Source organism: Rhea americana, unplaced genomic scaffold (genome assembly GCF_003343005.1).
Source record: "Rhea americana isolate MKP2758 unplaced genomic scaffold, rheAme1 scaffold_296, whole genome shotgun sequence".
In the NCBI taxonomy this organism is placed as follows: domain Eukaryota; kingdom Metazoa; phylum Chordata; class Aves; order Rheiformes; family Rheidae; genus Rhea; species Rhea americana.
Genome location: NW_028186419.1, coordinates 872,103 through 890,493, shown reverse-complemented (window position 1 = coordinate 890,493; position 18,391 = coordinate 872,103). Strand labels below are relative to the sequence as shown.

At 35.8% G+C, this 18,391-nt stretch overlaps 1 protein-coding gene across 1 annotated transcript in view; it reads right to left on the bottom strand.

Annotated features, from left to right (window-relative positions):
• Window positions 1-12,976, bottom strand: part of CABCOCO1 (ciliary associated calcium binding coiled-coil 1) — a 46,057-nt gene extending 33,081 nt beyond the window's left edge. The window contains exons 1-4 of the mRNA XM_085309354.1: window positions 12,940-12,976; window positions 12,207-12,316; window positions 9,256-9,425; window positions 5,927-6,071 (exon numbers count right to left, since the gene is read on the bottom strand). Of these exons, the coding sequence (XP_085165480.1) occupies window positions 5,927-6,071; window positions 9,256-9,425; window positions 12,207-12,316; window positions 12,940-12,975 (461 nt within the window). The 5' untranslated portion in view covers window position 12,976. The remainder of the gene's footprint in view (window positions 1-5,926; window positions 6,072-9,255; window positions 9,426-12,206; window positions 12,317-12,939) is intronic.
• Window positions 12,977-18,391: the final 5,415 nt, after the last annotated feature.

Genomic DNA, 18,391 nt, shown 5'->3' with positions numbered 1-18,391 from the left:
GAATACACACACGCACTCATTACTGAAAACGAGTTTAGAAGACTGAAAGCTCTGTTCTGAAAAAAGCGATTCCTGAAGCATTTATCATCAGGATACTTATGACTTTAATACTGGCAACACTAGACAAGAAGGAAACAAAAGTCAATCCAGCTTCCAGATTCTGGGATGGTCTGTAGGCTACTAAGCAAGTTTGATCTTGGAACATGAAAACAATAAAGAATGGAAGCATTTATTCTCTCAGAATCATGTTACAGAACCAGCACTTTTTTTTTTCTTTTTTAAGACAAACTTGCCTGGTGCTTATTTTAAAATTATGCACAACACAAGGAAGAGAGCAGACTGGCGGGCAGAGGAAAAGAGCTGCTTTTCTTGAAAAAGGTGGGAGGAATGGAGAAAAAAAAAGAAAAAGAAATTCCTTGTTGAAGTTAGTTTTTTTCCAGCAATTGTAGAGTACAGTAGATTGACAGAAATTGATTGACAGACTACTTAAAATGAGATGAACATGCTTGTATTGTCTATTACAAAAAAGAAAAACCTTACAGTAAACTCTCTCAATGTTATCTTCTTAAAATATATATATGGCTTCCACATGTTTTAAATAATTTTTCTTATTCTCTTTCCTAATGATCAATGATATAGTATATCTTTTAATCAAAGGTTTGGTTTGTCACAGTCTATCTGTTACAATTACTTGTTCTCCTAAAATTAGGATACAGAATTTCTGGCTTTGCTCAAGTCATTTTGACACATGATTAACACCACAGCTCTGTGATTTCATACAAAGTTCAGGTTGAGGAATGATTCAAAGAGTTTATCACACTCACATACCTGTGAAAGCTATGGCAATAATCGGAGGGAATGCCTGTAACCAGCTGTTGTCCTCTCCAGCTAAGGACACAGAGCATAGCTTTCTTTATAAGAGGGCCAGCACCCAGGAGGCTGATGCCTCTTCGCTCAGCCCCTGGACACCACATCTGGAATACTGTGTCCAGTTTTGGGCCCCTGTGTACAAGAGACAAGGACAACATGGAGGGAGTACAGCACAGGGCCAATACAAAGGTCGGAGCTCGACTGTGTGACACTGGAGGAGATACTAATGGACCTGGGTTTGCTTAGCCAGRGGATGAGAAGCCAAAGGGGGGATCCAGTTGCAGTCATCCACAACCTAAGGAGGTACAGAGARGAGGGAGCCAGAGGTATACAGGAAAGGCAAAGAGACAATGGCACAAGTTGCAACATGAAAAATTTCAACTGAATGTAAGRAAAAAATTTTTTGCCATGATAGCAATTAGGCCCTGGGACAGGCTAAGCAGCAGGGCTGCAGCAKCTCTGTCCTTGGCAATACTCAAAACTTGGCTGGACACAGCCATAAGCAACCTGGCCTAATGTTGAAGTTAGCCCTGGCTGGAGCAGGARGCTGGACTAGATGCCTCCAGAAGTCCCGTCTAATCTAAATTTTTCTATGGTTCTGTGATGCAACTAATACACACCATGTATGCAACTATCCAGCTAATGCTAATGCTACTGCTACTTACCACTGGATATCAAGTGTTACAGTTACACATCAAAGCCTAACACTATTTACTTCTGGGCCAAGAGATTAAGAAATCAACAGTTTCCACTCCAAAGTCATCTGTCAAAAGGTGGTGCCCTCATTCCACATCTTTCAGTCTGTAAGGCGACTGCCAATACAGAGATAGCATATATGTGCCGCTGATAAACAATTCTTCTTATCCCTCTTCAGAGGGTGTACACCAGTATTTTAAAACGACGTTTTTATTTGATTTCTTTTAGGGAAGCTCCTCCCTGTTTYATTAAGTGTCTCTTAAATAGACTGCCAGGAATAATTCTCACTACTGCAGAAGTATAYGTGAATTTTGGCTTTTATTTGGGGCATCAAGTATCATGCTTTCCTAGGAAACAAGCAAAGCTCAAAATACAATGTTTTGGGGTTTTTTGTTTGTTTGTTTGTTTTTCTTTTTAGAAGATCAGAGTAAACCCAACTGCATGATAGGCACAGTACATTTTAGAAAAAATATGTGCCTTYGAGTAAGATAGTTCTCTTTTACAATAAATTAATCCTAATGGAAACAGGTTGAAAAATTATGACAGAAACACTCCCGGCCAAAACTACCGAAACAGTAGAAGGGGTGAAGGAAGAGCAAGCAGAACATCTCAAGGCAAAATATAACTGTTTTGCAAACATTTGTTAACTATGAAACAATTAAACGTGCCTTCTAAGTAAGGCTCTTTGGAAACTACCACAGAAACCGCGTTCAAAGCCGCATTCATACTATCAACTGCGTGAGTCTCATGTTCAGTGCACGCAGTTTCAGGCAACTGTCCCTCCCCAAATCCCCACCATTTTCTACAAGGTGTCACAGGTCACTGCCATGGACCAAAGAGACTTCAAGAAATACTGCAGGCCACAGAGAATTTCCTCTAATTTCAGCGGTGCTAAAGGGCCAGCTAAGGTACAGGAGCGGGTCTTCCGGCCCTTGAAAGCAGCTCCCCATTAGAAGGGGCGAAGGTGGCACTGCCGCCTCTCGCTCGTGACTGTAATGCTTTTTCCAAGACGTTTAGTCAAATGCATCTGTATAACTTTCAAATACACATTTGCCTGAATGGTCGCAGGTATTTTTGCACATGTGTACAGATGCATTTCCTGATTTTGTGAGAAGTATTATGGCAGCCTCATTGAACATTTGGCTCTTTAAGTGCCGCATAAAAGTTCTACTCTACATTTACATTTAATTCAGTCATTCAATTATCATTTCTTAAAAATAAATTTGATTGCCAATTTGTCTAAGAAATCGAGCTACCACAAGTAACAAGCTCCCTTTCCCCAAACCCAATCACACAGGCAATTAATTTAAGTTACGGTATTTGACATTTCATTTGCTGTATGTTTTTATAATAATACTTCACCAAAGAATTCCTTCCACATTTCAGTGGAGAGACAGGAACTATGTTTACATRAACTTCAGGATTTATCTGGAAATGACAGATGGATTAATGAAGACATTATTGTCATCACAGATACCTGCCTATTTTCTGGTAATACTGTAACAGGGATTATTTGAAAAGACAAAAAATATTTTATTATCATAGACATACAAAAAACGATATCTATGTTTCAAATTGTATTGATAGAACTTAACATTTTGAACTTTCTTCTTTTATTTATTCTAGTGCCTTGGGAAGGAGTCAGATTGACAGCACCATAAAAATCTGTTCTTCCCCTTAGAGTCTCAAAATGTATTCTTTGTGGACTATGTTAAATGTACAGATAATTTTATAATACTCCCACAAATACAAATCTCATTACTTTCGGCAATTCTGAATATTAAAAAAAAAAGAAGAAGAAGAAGAAGAAGAAGGGGAAAAAAAAGCAGAAGTCCGTTCAACCTGACACCCTTAACTCTATAGTAAGGAAAGAATTCCTCCATTTAATGTTCCTTAAATCAAATCACAAATTAGACAGCCTCAGTATTTAGCTCAAAACAAAAGCATAGTTATCTTTCTTCTCTCAGGTATTACACAATGTGCTTTTTTTGTTCCCTTGTTTGTTTACATCTATTGGGAACAATTAAAAGATTTTGTGCCAATATTTTCAGCAATCATGCAAAAAGAATCTTACTTATGCAAGTAAGATTTTTAAGAATAGGGCATCTTATGATGTCATATAAGAATCTGAAAGTGATTAACATTGACATTTTTCCTTAGCTCCACTGCTTCCTGAGAGAAAATGTCAAGAGATATGTTGATGCGTGTTTGCCCAAGGAGACAAGATAAAAAGATGATAACTGTCACCTTTCACCAAACCTGAAGGCGTCATTACAGTTGCTGCACAGTTTGTGCCAACGTGGCTAAGCGTTTGTCCTCATTTCCATTATAAATCCCACGGGCTTATCACTCACCTGTAAAAATGTGATCTGAACTAAAGCATGTCACACTATCTTGAGTGGAAAAAAAAAAAGCTATAGGTCTATCATTTAAAATAAAAAAAACGTTGAAGTAATGCATTAATTTGTATTGTAATAAAACTCACTCACCTATCTCTGAGTAAGTTCAAAATCCAAATAAAAAGTACGCTGATTCAGTTCTTTTTTTAGAAAAAAGGAAATTCAAATGATTGGGATAATGGATTGTATAAATTGGATACATATGATAAACTCCAGTGTATGTTTAAATATTCATGAACTTGTGACAGCATGTACTTGTTACAAGTTGAGCGGAATCTGAATATAAAATCACGTATCTGGTGGCCAGAATGTCATCTACTGATAAAGCCTTGTGGTCTGATTGTATTCCCATTGAGTTAATAATACTTCAGTGGTAGTAGGACAGAGCACATAATCTGCCTCACCAAATCCCTGTGACCATGAAGGACTTGCTTCATGGACAGGATTTCTGACAAGACATAGTTTACACGCAAACTATAGAGATTCAATTTGGAAAGAACATTTGCTCCACATACATATGTAAAAGGCACAGACGGGAAAGGAGAAGATAAAGTTGAGTGAGATATCTTAATGCCAAGTTTCATTCAAGTTTAGGGCTAGTACTTGGCAGGACATTGGTTTGCCTTGACTACAGAGATCTGAGATTTAAAGAGATGTTCTGATTTCATAACAGGAAGAACCTTAAGTTCACTACATTTTCCACCAAAAAGATAAGACAAAGACAGACAGTCAGACAGACAGGGAGGGAGCAGGGAAAACAGACAGACTTTATAGCCCAGAGAAATCACCTGGGATGGGTTTTAACACTCAAGTCCGAAATTGTGAGTGCTCTAAACCAGGATACAATTAGCCACTGTAACATTTCTGTCTGTTTTCATGAAGAAACACTTTTCCGCATCCAAGAAAACACACAAAAACATTTTTGATGTGTAAAACTTTTCCTAGAAAAAGAATAGTCAGAAAATTCCCAACAATTCTAAATTTGGATCAACCATGACATCACGATCTTCCTCATTTTTTATGCCCATCTGCTACAAACCAAACTTCCTCCTTTTAGCATTGCCATTCAAGTCAGGAAATAAGCTGAATGGATATATATCTAGCATAGTACATAAGCATGCAATAGAATAGTATCTTTTCCATTTCCCATCTCTTCTTGCCCCCAGCATACATGAGTGATACAACAGCTTGAGAAGCATTCTGTCCATCGTATACTAGAAACAGTGGTATATGGGTATTGCCACTGTTATGATTATGACATGTCAGTGGAGATAAGTTTTACACTTCACTGTATCATTGAGACTTTATACAGAGATATACGATAGAAAAAATGAGTTGGATAGTAGCCTAAGATAAGTAATTTACTGCTGTTTGCATCTCTTTCTGTGTCTCTTTAAAAACTGAGACCTGTCAAGAGACTTCTTTGTCTAGATGCTGAATTTTTGCTGACTTTGAAATGCAATCATTTTTATGACTCATGCTGATTTGCCATAGCCATTAATTTTGTAAAATGGCTAACCTTAAACCAGCTAAATCATCCACTACAGCTAGCAAGGCTGAAAATACTTATAGACATGACCTAAGCTTTTGTTCAACTTGAATCTAAGTATAATGTTTTGAAAGGAAATCAAGAGCATTCTCTATACACTACCCTCTCCGCTTTCCCTTAAATCATCCAGGAAAAAAACAAAATAAAACACAAAACACAAACCAAAAAGAATCTTTTCAGCATAATCTTAYATTGGAGATAAACTTCCAGTCTAAATTTTGAATTTCTTAAGCTTTGATATCTGAGGCCAGATCTTTACTGCTACTTGTTTATTCTTTCTTTTTAAAGTTTGGCGTGTCCACTCTGTTGGTAGAGCATCAACATATCCAACTAACTAATTTTAGCTTACTTTACAAGCAGACTTCTTAGTGTTAAATTATTAGAATAAGAAATAATTGATCCTGGGAAATACCTGATATTCAAGTAATCAATGATTGCTTTGGCTTGTTCAACACTGAAGAAATCCAAGTCACCACTTCCTTCTGAATGAGTTCCTCCTATTCCAGCCATTGTTCTTCCGAGTTCTTTTATGTTATCACCTAATGTCATATGTTTGTCTGCAAAGTAATCCAGATTTTGTTTAGCACACTGTAGTCACAAGACTTCCTGAAGTTTAAGAAGTTATGAGTCATGCAGAAACTTAAAAACAGCAGCCAAACATTTTTGCCTTTTACCATTATTCCTACCAATGAAATGTATGTTAATGTTCTATGACAAATTCACTGATGGTGCCTTGTAATAGAAGGATCATAAGGATATATATATATATATATGATGCTATAGGTTTATCTTTTACTTAATTAGATATAACCGTAGGCAGAATATCAGGTAAATTTGAGGTGTATAGTATGATTATCTTTAAAATAAATCTACTGTTGTTTATGAATTGTAAATGACTGTCCTTCTGACCCAGTCCCTTGCAATGTAAACCAGTAATACAGGAATAGATATTAAAAAGGGTAACCAATATGTTTTTAAAGAGCTTACAGTCATAATTAATTAAATTTAATTATGCTTAATATTCTGCATGCATCATCAAACAGTGGGAGATTTTTGCAAGCCTGAAGTAGCTAATTACTTTGTATTTCCACTCTGGAAATCAAAGCCAAATGCCAAACCAGCTTGAAACTAAAATTTAAATTGTTTTCATAAACTGGCTTGACAAAGAGGAAAATATCACAGCATTTGTTGAACCTTCTGTTTAAAACTAGAGGTTTCATCTTTCTGATTTGTATTCAGCATATACTATCACTAGGACTATGGTGAAATTAGAAAGAAAAAATACTGTTTACTTGTTCTTATAAAATCTCAAAAAAATAGAGTAGAAAATGAGGACATATCTAGCAGTCGTGAAATAGATTTATTTTTCTTATTGCTTTAATACTCTACTGATCTGCTCCTTGGTTCTTTGTACAAAAAACAAATTAAAAAAAAAAAAACTAAAAGATTCTGATCTTTATAGTTTTGCCCTTTAGTGGTACAGCAATCAAAACCCTGAAAATTTCACCTTTGTTTTTGGTAACAGAGGCAATACATACAGAGAACGTAGAGGAAATAGAAGAGAAACCACAGGAAATGGGAAAGAGTAATAGAACCAGAAATATCGCAGCCAGCGGGAAAGTAAAGTCAGAGAACAAGCCACAAGACCCAGTCCCTTTCTCCAGCTAGTCCAAATTTTCCCTTTCCTCTGTCCAGTTGATTTTCAGTCTCGATTGCATCTCTCAGGATGCCTGTCACAGCACTTCTATGAGGTAGGACCGGAGCCCGTTATCTTCAATGCATAGAAGGTAAACCAAATCACAGAAATAATTTATCCTGGCTCCTTAGCTGTTATCCTGTTCCTGTTCTGTTATCAGTTATCCTTATCCTGTTTCATTTTCTTCCCAAGAAATTCTTGTCCAGGCAGCAAAGATTCTTTGGCTCTCCATCTGTTTCTCTTCACCCAATCATCCACAGCCTCTAACTTTCTAAATCTCAATTTTCCTCTCTCTTTTACCAGTCTCAAATGAGCTTCCACATCCCTCTTAAATTAATTCTTCCTGTTTTATATTGTTGTTGCTATTATGTTCAAATCAGCTTACTTTTCCAGGTCCAGTGTAGGGAAGGAAAAGGAAATGGTCATTAAAATTCTAGAAGATAGTAGCTTTTTGCTATTATTTGCAATGTTTGGTCTTGCAGCTTGCACCAGCTGAGAACAGTAATTACAAGCAAATTCATTTCAGCCCTGGGCTACAGCATACTTCATAAGATGGATTATTTGGGAAATTTAGCTGTGAAAAAAAAAATCTAAGACATCTCTAGTAAGCATTTACAAACTGCATTTTCTTCCCCCAAAGGCCATGTATCCTAGCCAAATCTGAATGGATTTTTGCAGGACAGCAAAAAGTAAATTCACCATCCTTGCTTTACTTCAAAGCATAGGGGTATCAGACCTGTTAAAAAAAACATACCAGGATCATTTCACACACACAAAAGAACATATTTTTTTCCCATTGTTTCTGGCTGGAAGCCCATTTAACTGCTTTATTTTAAACTTCTATGTAAAAATTAAGCTGAGGTAGACCTTGTCACAGAAAATTTCAGCTTAAAGAGTTAGAGTTTGGCAAAGATTTATGCAACTAAGATCATATTCCTGAAAAATGTCAGTCAGCTTTAATAAGCCATTGGGCTGCCACCCTGTCTGGTGCACAAGCATTACACACAGTCTAATAAAACTGATTTCTGACACGTTCCCTTCTCCTCCACTGTTGCACTAACATAGTTAGCATATGCTATGATGCTTTCTCATTGGAAACAGGAAGGACAACTGCAATTCCAATGATCATAAAGCACGTACATGTTCTGTCAAAATTCCAAGTCAAAAAGCCCTTGAATTAAATCACAATGAAAGAATATAACCTCTATTACGAGCCTGAGTTTTAAATATTCATCTTTCCCTTTGAATGGAACCACTGAGTCCTCTCACTCTTCCTCTGGGATGGACTTTTCTCGACATACTTACCTTCAAAGTGAATGTTAAGTAAGCATTGTGATCTCTGAAAAGGGCTTTTGAGAGGATGTTACTACAATTTTTATGGCTATTTTGTTCCCACTAGACCAAAGATATATACTTTGCAGCAAACTTCTTCAGAGCTGCAGGAGCTACAGTCCTTTTATTGTTGTTTTTCATCTTTGGCAGTGATGCCAGTTTACTTCCTTCACCAATTCTTAGTTAACCTATATATTTTGTGCCAGAAGTGCAGTATTTGGTATATAGAAAGCTGCCTAAGAGTTCACCTCCAATGATAAAATAAATGTAATTCACCCGCTGTAAATCATTACAGGATGTACTGATTATCTCAAACAGCAGAGAAATGTGCCCAAGGCTAGAGAGAGTCTGTCACCAATAGAGCTGGAACCAGAATTTAAGAGTTCTCTGCTCTCTACTGCAATTATTATTTATTTTACCAAAGGAATGATAAGGTCTATTCAGGCCCTATTCAGGGCCTGGCCCTCTTGCACCATGTACTGTACAAAGAACAAGGAAAATTCTGCTAAACAGACTACATTCCCCTCTAACCAAAGTTTAATGTCAGTCAAGAAGACTTATTATCAGGACAAGTTATAACGTGCCAACATTCAAGAGGAAAATAAATAATTTTACAATTACTTGTAATTAAAAATCATTCTGTTAAAATGACTGGAAGACATTCTTGTCTTCCACTTCAGGTATTTTTATTTTATAATTTTAATTATACTTACCACTGAGGTTCTCCAGTAGGAAATTTAACAGACCCATGAATCCTGTGAGTTGTGTAAGACTGAAGTTCATTTCTTTAGCCCACCAAAATCCTGAGGTATAATAATCTAGCAAAATAGCTTCCTTCAATGATGTTTTTAATTGTTTAAAATTCAGGAATTCTTCCAGCTTTCTAACAAGAAATAGCATATAGTAAGATATTGAGATTAAAAAAACAATTATAGATTCCAAAGATTACCTTAGCCTGCTTGTAATTTTATATATATGTATATATATATACACACACACACACATATATATATATACACACACACACACATTTTCCTGAAACTTAGCTACATCATTTTCAAGGTATAAGTGTTCATGATAAGAGGACAAACTGCCAACTGGAAAAAATAAACACCTACAGCTTTTCAACAGATGCTATTTCAATATTAAAATATGGTCAATGAATTAACAAATATGAGAGAGGAAAAAAAAATCAGAAAAAAAATACACTGAAAAACCAAGAGAAAAATCAATATTTGTTCAGGGATGGAGTTGTAGAATAAAATRTGTCAATTAGTCTCACTTTCTATTACTAGTATTTCTCTTATTAATACATGTTTACAATATTAACAAGTGATCTTGCTCCTGTTTAACATTCCTTTTTCATGTACCCTCTGAAGAAAAGTTATATTTGTAATTCATGCAAATAATACAATATAAGATTACTGAAACATCTAAATTATTTAGATGTTTAAATTCCACTTTCATAATAGTTTAGATTTTAGGAAAGCGCTTCATCCTATTTTATTGGCACACCCTGGAAAATTTTCACTGAATTTAAAAAGCAGTGATGAGAGAAAAATACATTCCCTTTAGGGAGACCATGCTGTTGCTAACCTATTTACCTATATTCTATCCAAACATAGAATTAATAATGTCTTCTACTATTGTATGAACTTTTCTACTTCCCCCATCATATACAGGATCAGATCCAGGACTTCAGTTTCAAGTTCTTGCAGTACAACCTCAGCTTTTTCTGAAGTAGTTAAATTTTGTATTAAAGCAGTCTCTGGCTTCTTAACTACACATGATGATATGGGTGTCAGTTGTAGTTACAATTTCTCCTCCCCTATAAAAGAGCTAAACTTTTTTTGTTCCCTCAGTTTCTTATTCCTTCCTAATAAAAAGCATTAATCTCAGACCTACTGATAGGCAAGTGCTTCTTTTTTTTTTTTTTTAAGGATTTTCACCAAACTAACAGAAATACATTGTCAAACAAGATGAAAGTTTTTTTTTTAATTAAAGGCTCAATAGTTAACAAAGTAAAAAGCATAATTCAATCAGTTTTGTTTAAAATATGTATTCCTTTGTTCTGACAAATTTGTACAGCTGTACAAGACACTTAACTATGTACTGAAATAGAGGTGGAATGTGGCCAACTGAACTTGCCATGGTTTGAAATAGTCCATATCCTTTCTTTCTGAAGCTTCTGCCAACTCTGTGTTTTCATAATTAGAACTTCTGAAGGATTTAGATTTTTCTGGTGCTGCTAACAATGCCAGTACTCATCTTCTCAATATTCTGTAAAGCAAACTACTGACAACTCTGTCTATAAATGATCGGGAAATGATGGGTGCTTTAGATTTCTTCCTTATTTTGATTGCTATTTCCTCCATCATGAAAAGTGCTCAAGTGCTATGGAGATGAACAGCAGTATAAAACTCCAAGACATACGGGAACACGCGACATTAAAATTCTCTTACTGAATCAGATCATCTATCTGTTTTTCTGTTCCTATCTGCGGCCTTCAAACTACCCTTGTATATAAAAATGATGCACTGTGGTGTACTAATGAAATTTCATGGATCTAAAATGCTTATAATGCACAAAATACTCTGCAAACATCCCCTTTTCAATTAGATGTAGTATATACTTTAAGATCCATTTGTGCAGTGTTTCTTTGTATAAATACACACACACACACATAAATCCATATGTGATCAATTGAGAAAAGAAAAAACATAAGGACTCTCAGCATTTTCCTTTTTAATACTGATGAGAAGGTTTAGCAGGAAATTGTGTCATTGAACAAATCTTAGACTCCAGTGAGTTCCATGCTTCTGTTTCTATTAAAGTGGGTGGCCTATCACAGAAGTGAAAAGAGTAAGTGAAAAAAAAAATTCTTTCACCTTTTTACTACTTGATGTGGAGAAACTCCTTGTCCAGGTATCTTAAAAAATCCCATCAATTAAAGATTTTTTTCTTAAAATAAAAATGAAGAGGAACAGAATATCTTTCAGGAAATATATTTTAGTTTCTCTTAAACATTTCATTTATTTCATTTATTCTGAAGAACTTTGTGTGTTTTGGGTATTTTCCCCAGAAGTAGTTAAGAGTACCAGAATTTACTGGTAGAGACAAGTATTCTTAAATTATTTTAAGCACTTCTGAAAATTCCGTTCCTGCAATGTAAGTCTAGCATTTTCGTATTTAAATCTCTCAGGCTGTATTTCTGGCCTTCTAAATTTAGCTGTTACTACTATTATTTCCAGTAACAAGACAGTGTTGCTAAAGGAAAGACAACATGGGCTTACCTCACAAATCTTTGGCTGTCCCTTTCTTCCCCAGTGTACCATAATGACTACCTATTAATACTTTCTTAAAGGTCTCTGAAATTTTAAAACCCTTCTGATTTCAAAATCTTTCTGATTTTTTTAGTCTCACATGTTATAATACAGAGTTATGCAAACACTAACTGTTTTAGTAAGATCCTGAGATAAACACATCTCCTTAAGAAATCCTATCTTTCACAACATGTATTAAATCATGAGTGATTCATCTGACAAAGATCAACATCACAATCATCGCAATAGAAATTAAAAACGTGCTACAATTTTTATTTCACTATTAATTCTAATTAGTTCTAATCAATTTTAGTTCTAGCACTGTTATCATAGTCACTTACTTTTGAACTCCTTCTATATTTTCTTCTGACAAAGCACTAATTTGGGAAGGAGAAAGAAATGTCCATTGAATCATCTTTCCATCTATGGTATCCTGATCTTGCTCTTCTTCCTATACACACACATATATGAATATAATTGTAAAAGGTTTATTTCATTTTACCAGTAACTTGTCTAAATAATATTTTCATTTCTAAAATGTACAGAAAGAATTGATTTAACAAATACAAAAAACTGAATGCAACTATGATTAAATGTCATCAACATGACACCCTAACACATTTTTGCCTAGAGAAAAGAAGGGAGATGCATGGAAAACAGTATTTTTCTCTTAAATTAATGTGGGAATATAGTAACATATTATATGCAGCACAAGATTACATATACTTGTAAGTAAAAAGATTAAAAATATACAGATGTAGAAAATCCATGAATCCAGATTTGACCAGCATGATGCCAAACTGCACAGTAACTAATTTTTAAAATCAATTTCTGCTTAAGGTATTATGAGTACACATACACAATATCATATTATTTGCTCTTCACCCTGGAGTTCTTGATCACATTTTAGAAATTTGATGTTTACTCTTACTATTTTCCGTAAACAAAAAAAGTCCAAGCTGTATGCCACAATACAATGATAATACAGACAGGAACTTGACATGACTTTTTCAGGAAAGGTCTACGTATTTGTAATACAGAAGGCAGTTCCTTATAGGAAATACCAGAACGTACCTGTAGCCAGGGGTAATAAAAGCAACACGAACACATAATGCAATCATCTTACTAAATAAAATACAATAAAATGTTCTTATTTTTTGTGTGTGTCATGGACCAAACACACGTAATGAAACATTTGAACATGGACTCCAGCAACAAATCTAAGAAAGAGACAAAATAGTAGATAAATAACTGCTTTACAGAGTTTTTCAACGGATTTTTAAATATAATTTTATAGAATATTTAGTCAATGAATTAAAATGTCAAAGAACATTATTAAATCATCATTTGTAAAGACACTCAACATTACACTTAACAACTATGAAATAATCTCCGTGCTGTTAAAATTATATGCTATACTGATAATGATTATCAGCAGTTAGTTCAGATGCACCRATTATGTTCAAGGTGCAATCCCAAGGAAAGTCACACAATGAAGACCATCATTTTAGCAACTCTTGAGTCCTCCCGCAAGTTTCAAGGTATTATATAATAAAGGAAAACAACTCAAAAGCATTACAAAGTTCTTAAAAAAGGAACTGATTTCACCAAATCCTTGTATTCAAGTCAGAATTTTGCAGTCCAGATGAGCGGACTACTAGATGAATGAAAAACTGGCTGCCTCGTCAGGCTCAAAGGAYGGACCCTGATAAAACCCTGAAGATAGCAGTTGATGGTTTGCACTCTACTTGAAGGCTGGTTACAAGGGAAGTTCCTCAGCAGGTTATCAAGGGATCTAGCCTGTTTAATTCCTTTGTCCGGGACCTGGAGGACATGGAACATGCCCTTGTCAAGTTTGAGGATGGTACCAAAGTGGAGGATGCAGTCAATATCCTCAAGGGCACGACCACTATGCAGAGGTACCAGACAGGAATGGGACAACAGGAACCTCATGAAATTCAACAATTCCCATAAAGGACCTGAGGGTCCTGGTGGAGTGTAGGCTAAACAAGAGCCATCAGTGCGCCCTGGTAGCAGTAAAGGCTAACAGAGTGTTGAACCATGTCATGGGAGCACAGCCAGTAATCTGGAAAGAAACTTTATCAGCATTTATTAGACCACATGTAGACAAATACTGTGTCCAATTACATAGGCCCCCAGTACAGGAAAGATGCAGATAAACTTGGGCAGGTTCAGTGAAGGGCTGCCAAGACAGTCAGGAAGCTACAGCACACGATCCAGGAGAGGCTAAGAGAAGGGACAGGCTGGGCTTGTTTAATCTGGAGGAAAAACTGGCTCCGGGGAACCTAATAACAGCTTTTCACTCCTGAAGAGGAATTTGCCAAGACGACACAAGCAGACTCTTTACAGAGGTGCATGGCAGGAGACCAAGAGACAGTGGTCACACTGAGGACAGGGAAAAATGACTTTGAATTGGGGGGGGGGGAAAAATTCACTGTGAGAATAATTAGGCATTTGAACACGTTACCTAGAAAAGTGGAAGAATCTCCATCCCTGAAGATTTTCAAGAGTCAGCTGAACAAAGCCCAGAGCAGCTTGGTCTGAAATTGCTACTGGCTTAGCTTCAAGCAGGCGGTTGGGCTAACCAAGCTCTCAGAGACCCCTTCCAGCCTAATGAGTCCAACTCCAACAAGCCTGAGATGTTTCTGTATTAGGACACAAAACTGTCTGGGTAAAACCTGAACACCGAAATCTGTACTTATAACAGGTACATTTTTGCATCTGTGGGTCAAGAAAAAGGATTCCATGGCCAAGGACGTACAACAGGATGAAGCATAAGGTTTTTAGCTCAGCTATAGAGACAAGTGGAAGATTTCCTTATACGAGCTAAATTGTGAAATTGAATGCAACTGTTCTGGACTGATAATCAGCAAACTCTAGTATTGGTCAAGGAGACAGCAGAGCCCCGAAATAAAGCTACACTGCTCCCCCTGCTGCTGCCGGATTGCGAGAAGATATATTTTTCAAAAAAGATAGACTTTTTGGGGCCAGCTGAATTATACCACTGGAGACCAATGAAAAAGGACTGACAGTAGCAAAGAACACTGGACTTAGTGGACAGACTAGGTTTTTCTTTACTAACCACTGAAGTACTTTCACATGTACTTTAATATGAAAAGTTACTGTTCCGAACTATAAAGAAGTCAGTCTCAGACACAATACCTCATCAGAACAAAAGGAACGAAGCAAATGAAAGCTTCCTTCAGAGGTAATAGCACGACATTAGCTTGTTTTTGTTTTTAATAGCAATAATTCATGCAGCATGAAAAGAAATACTCCTACAACAGTAATATAGATACAATTGAAGCTGCATACCCTAGTTAGAAAAATAAGTAAGTAGCTCAATGTACTAAAGCTATGCAATTATTGAAAGACAGTTTTGATTAATTAGTAAAAATATTAATGCTTTCCTGAAATGAACAGCAGTGTTTCATCGAACAAAGGATTCTTTGGAAGCAGTGAAAGCCAAAATTAAAAGAATAACTGTTATCGATGTTTAAGAAATCAAGTTAATAGCAATTATTTCTTTCTCTCAGAATATCCAATAGATAGGCCAGTTTACAATGTCCTTTTACATCATTATATAAATAGTATATTACTCATCAGCCAGTCAACATCTTACTGACTCTAGTTTGTAAGGCAATACATTGACATTATACAGGGATTATCCCAAATGGACTTCATCAGCATAGCATGAGGAATTTAACAATTTATTAGAAAGAAAAGCATAATAAAGTTTGAAGCATAATGTATTTGTTCTTATCAAGCTTTCTTCCAGTTTTTCTTCTGTGCTTACAAGCCAACTGTAAGTGCAGACGAGCAAAGGGCCTGGAAGGCTGAGCAAGAACGAAGCCCCCCCCCCCCCAGGCACACGCCTACCCTACACTCTTCCACCAGTCCAGATCACAGGAGTAGTCCTGTAAAGTACAGATGCATGAAAACTTTTTTTTCTCCATTTACTATGTCTTTTGGTCTAAAGAACAGGTTACTAGGTGAAAAGTTGAACATTCTGGAAAGCTACTTTTACCTGAACTCCCAAGAATCTATACAAACTAATTAATTCCTCACTATTTCTTCAAAGGTATCAGGCAAAGTTTATCATGCAAAAAGAAGACTTACTTCCATTTGTATGCAACAACAAGCTTTGCAAAATCACAAGTATCCTTCAAAATACGTTCACACAGGAATAGCTTATCTGCTATCGCATTTCATGTCAAAGGTCCGAAGCGTAAAGAACCTGAGACCCTCCTGTCCTTACTCCATCGGGGAGACCAGGCTGGGCTGAACTCTGTGCTGCCGCAGCCAGATGGGCTCCAGCACTAGAGCTTGTTCATTTTAAGCTGCCTCAGCTCCTGCTCTCTGACTGTGACTGCAGTCACACTTCCCAAAACATTGTCACGAATCAGTTACAACTTCAATCAAAACAGGAATGCAAAACATTAACACAGGCTGTTATTTGTATTACTATGTGTGTTTTGTTGTTAAGCTGACTATGAAATAACTCACATAAGCAAAAAATCTAGAAGCTGTTTACCTGAACAGTTTAGACAGAAAGAGAAACGCATTCACTCTTCCTGCTTGTTTAGAAAAGGCCCACTTGTCTACTCCCACAGTGGGAAGTTAAAATCAATAGTTGCTATTTTTACTCATATTTCCCTTGCTGTCAAATAAATACAGAAATAAACAAAAATAGTAACACTAATTTCAATTACATTCAAAAGAGMAATGAGCAGATACCTACTTGGAAGGGAAGCTTTCAGAGGACAATTATAAACAACAGAAGTTGATGGTGTCTTTTTAATAATAAAATATACCTCAAAAATTCATGCAATCCAAGTGTCAAGATTTATGGATGACTAGATATATTGTGAAATTGAACTTTACTAATATGAATGTTTTCACAGCTGCAAACTATTTATTCAAAAAAAAAGTTTCTAAAAATGAAGCTGCAGCAAGCCTCAGCTGTTGATACTATATTGCTAAGATTCAGATTTTGTAATGTATTTTCTGCTGAAAGTAATATATTTCTGCATATTTGCTGCAAGTCTGAACAATGATACAAATATTCAATTTAATCAAAAAAGAATTGTCATAACAAGCAATGGAGCAACAAAAATTATGACAGAATAGACTCTTCTCTATGACTTGCCTATAGAACATGCAGAGTTAGATTCTGGTAAAACCAGAGGCTACATATTTTAATGTAAAGAAATGCACAATTCCACAAAGTTTACAGTAAAAAAATCAATCAAAAGAGATAACCACCACAAAGTTAACTTATCATTTATAAAAGAAATTTCAACATATAAGGGACAGGAAAGACATGAAAAAAGGTTCASTATATTCTTACAAAAAATTCTTTTATAAAGTTATTAAGTAATAAAGGCAAAAAAAATCAGTAGAACATTTCAAATAGACGCACAATATATTTTTGACAGCCTGTCCTTTCCCATACAGTACACCTTGTATCTTTTTACTATGACTTGACTGACTGATTTACTCCGTTATTATGCTGTTCCGAATAGCTAAAACATTTACAGATAATGCAGAAAATACAGAAAAGAGAACTGTGGAAAATACTTTTATATATATATATAAAAGTATTATATATGTAAGTGTGTGTGCGTATATATATATATAAAGCATTTAGAGTACATAGTAATACATTCTACATGAAAGAGGATTTATTTCAATAAAAACTATCTAAGGGAACCTAAATATAAAGATTTTGCACTAATAGTCACTATGCTATCTTTGTACCAACAGATGCAAACACCTTCCATCAGCTGAAAGGGATTAATCACTATGAAGACGGTCACAGCAACAACTGAAAAAACTTTTCTAACCTCTAAGACACCACAGCTGTTTGACCTGGAAAAAATTATCTTGTGCTAGCTACGACTTTATAGATTGACAGTGGGAGAAAGTCTGAGCTTAAGCAACACCTCATATCTTCTTAGGAGGAATAACCTGTGTTTTTTAAACTCTTCCTGGTATGCAATGTGAGATGGTTTCCCTTGCTCTGTCACGCCAATCAAATCAAAAACTGCAATGTAAAGAAAAAAAAAGGAGACCAAAGACACAACAAAAAAGCAAGTACTAGAGAGAACAACGGGAATTTGTGAAATACTCTAGAGCACCCTGGCTACCTAAAGCAACAGAAAGTAAGAAATACAATTGTGATGTTTCCAGAAACAAGACATGAGCTTGCTTCTACTCCCTCCATACTCTTTTTAAAAGATAAATCATATCTGTTTCCACAATCAAAATTAGGAGATTCCTAACATCACAAATAGGCCAAGAAATAATAATTTTAAAAAAGAAAAAAAGCTGCGAATACCAAAAGACGTTTTTGGTATGAGAACACCTACCGTTAACGATTAAAAACAAAAGCAAGTTGCAGAGGAATAGCGAAGAGTTATCACCTATGCTGCAAAAACCCAAGCGGCGAGCCACGTGCGGACGAGGAGCGCCAGCAGGCCCACGGAGCTGCCGCCACCGCCGC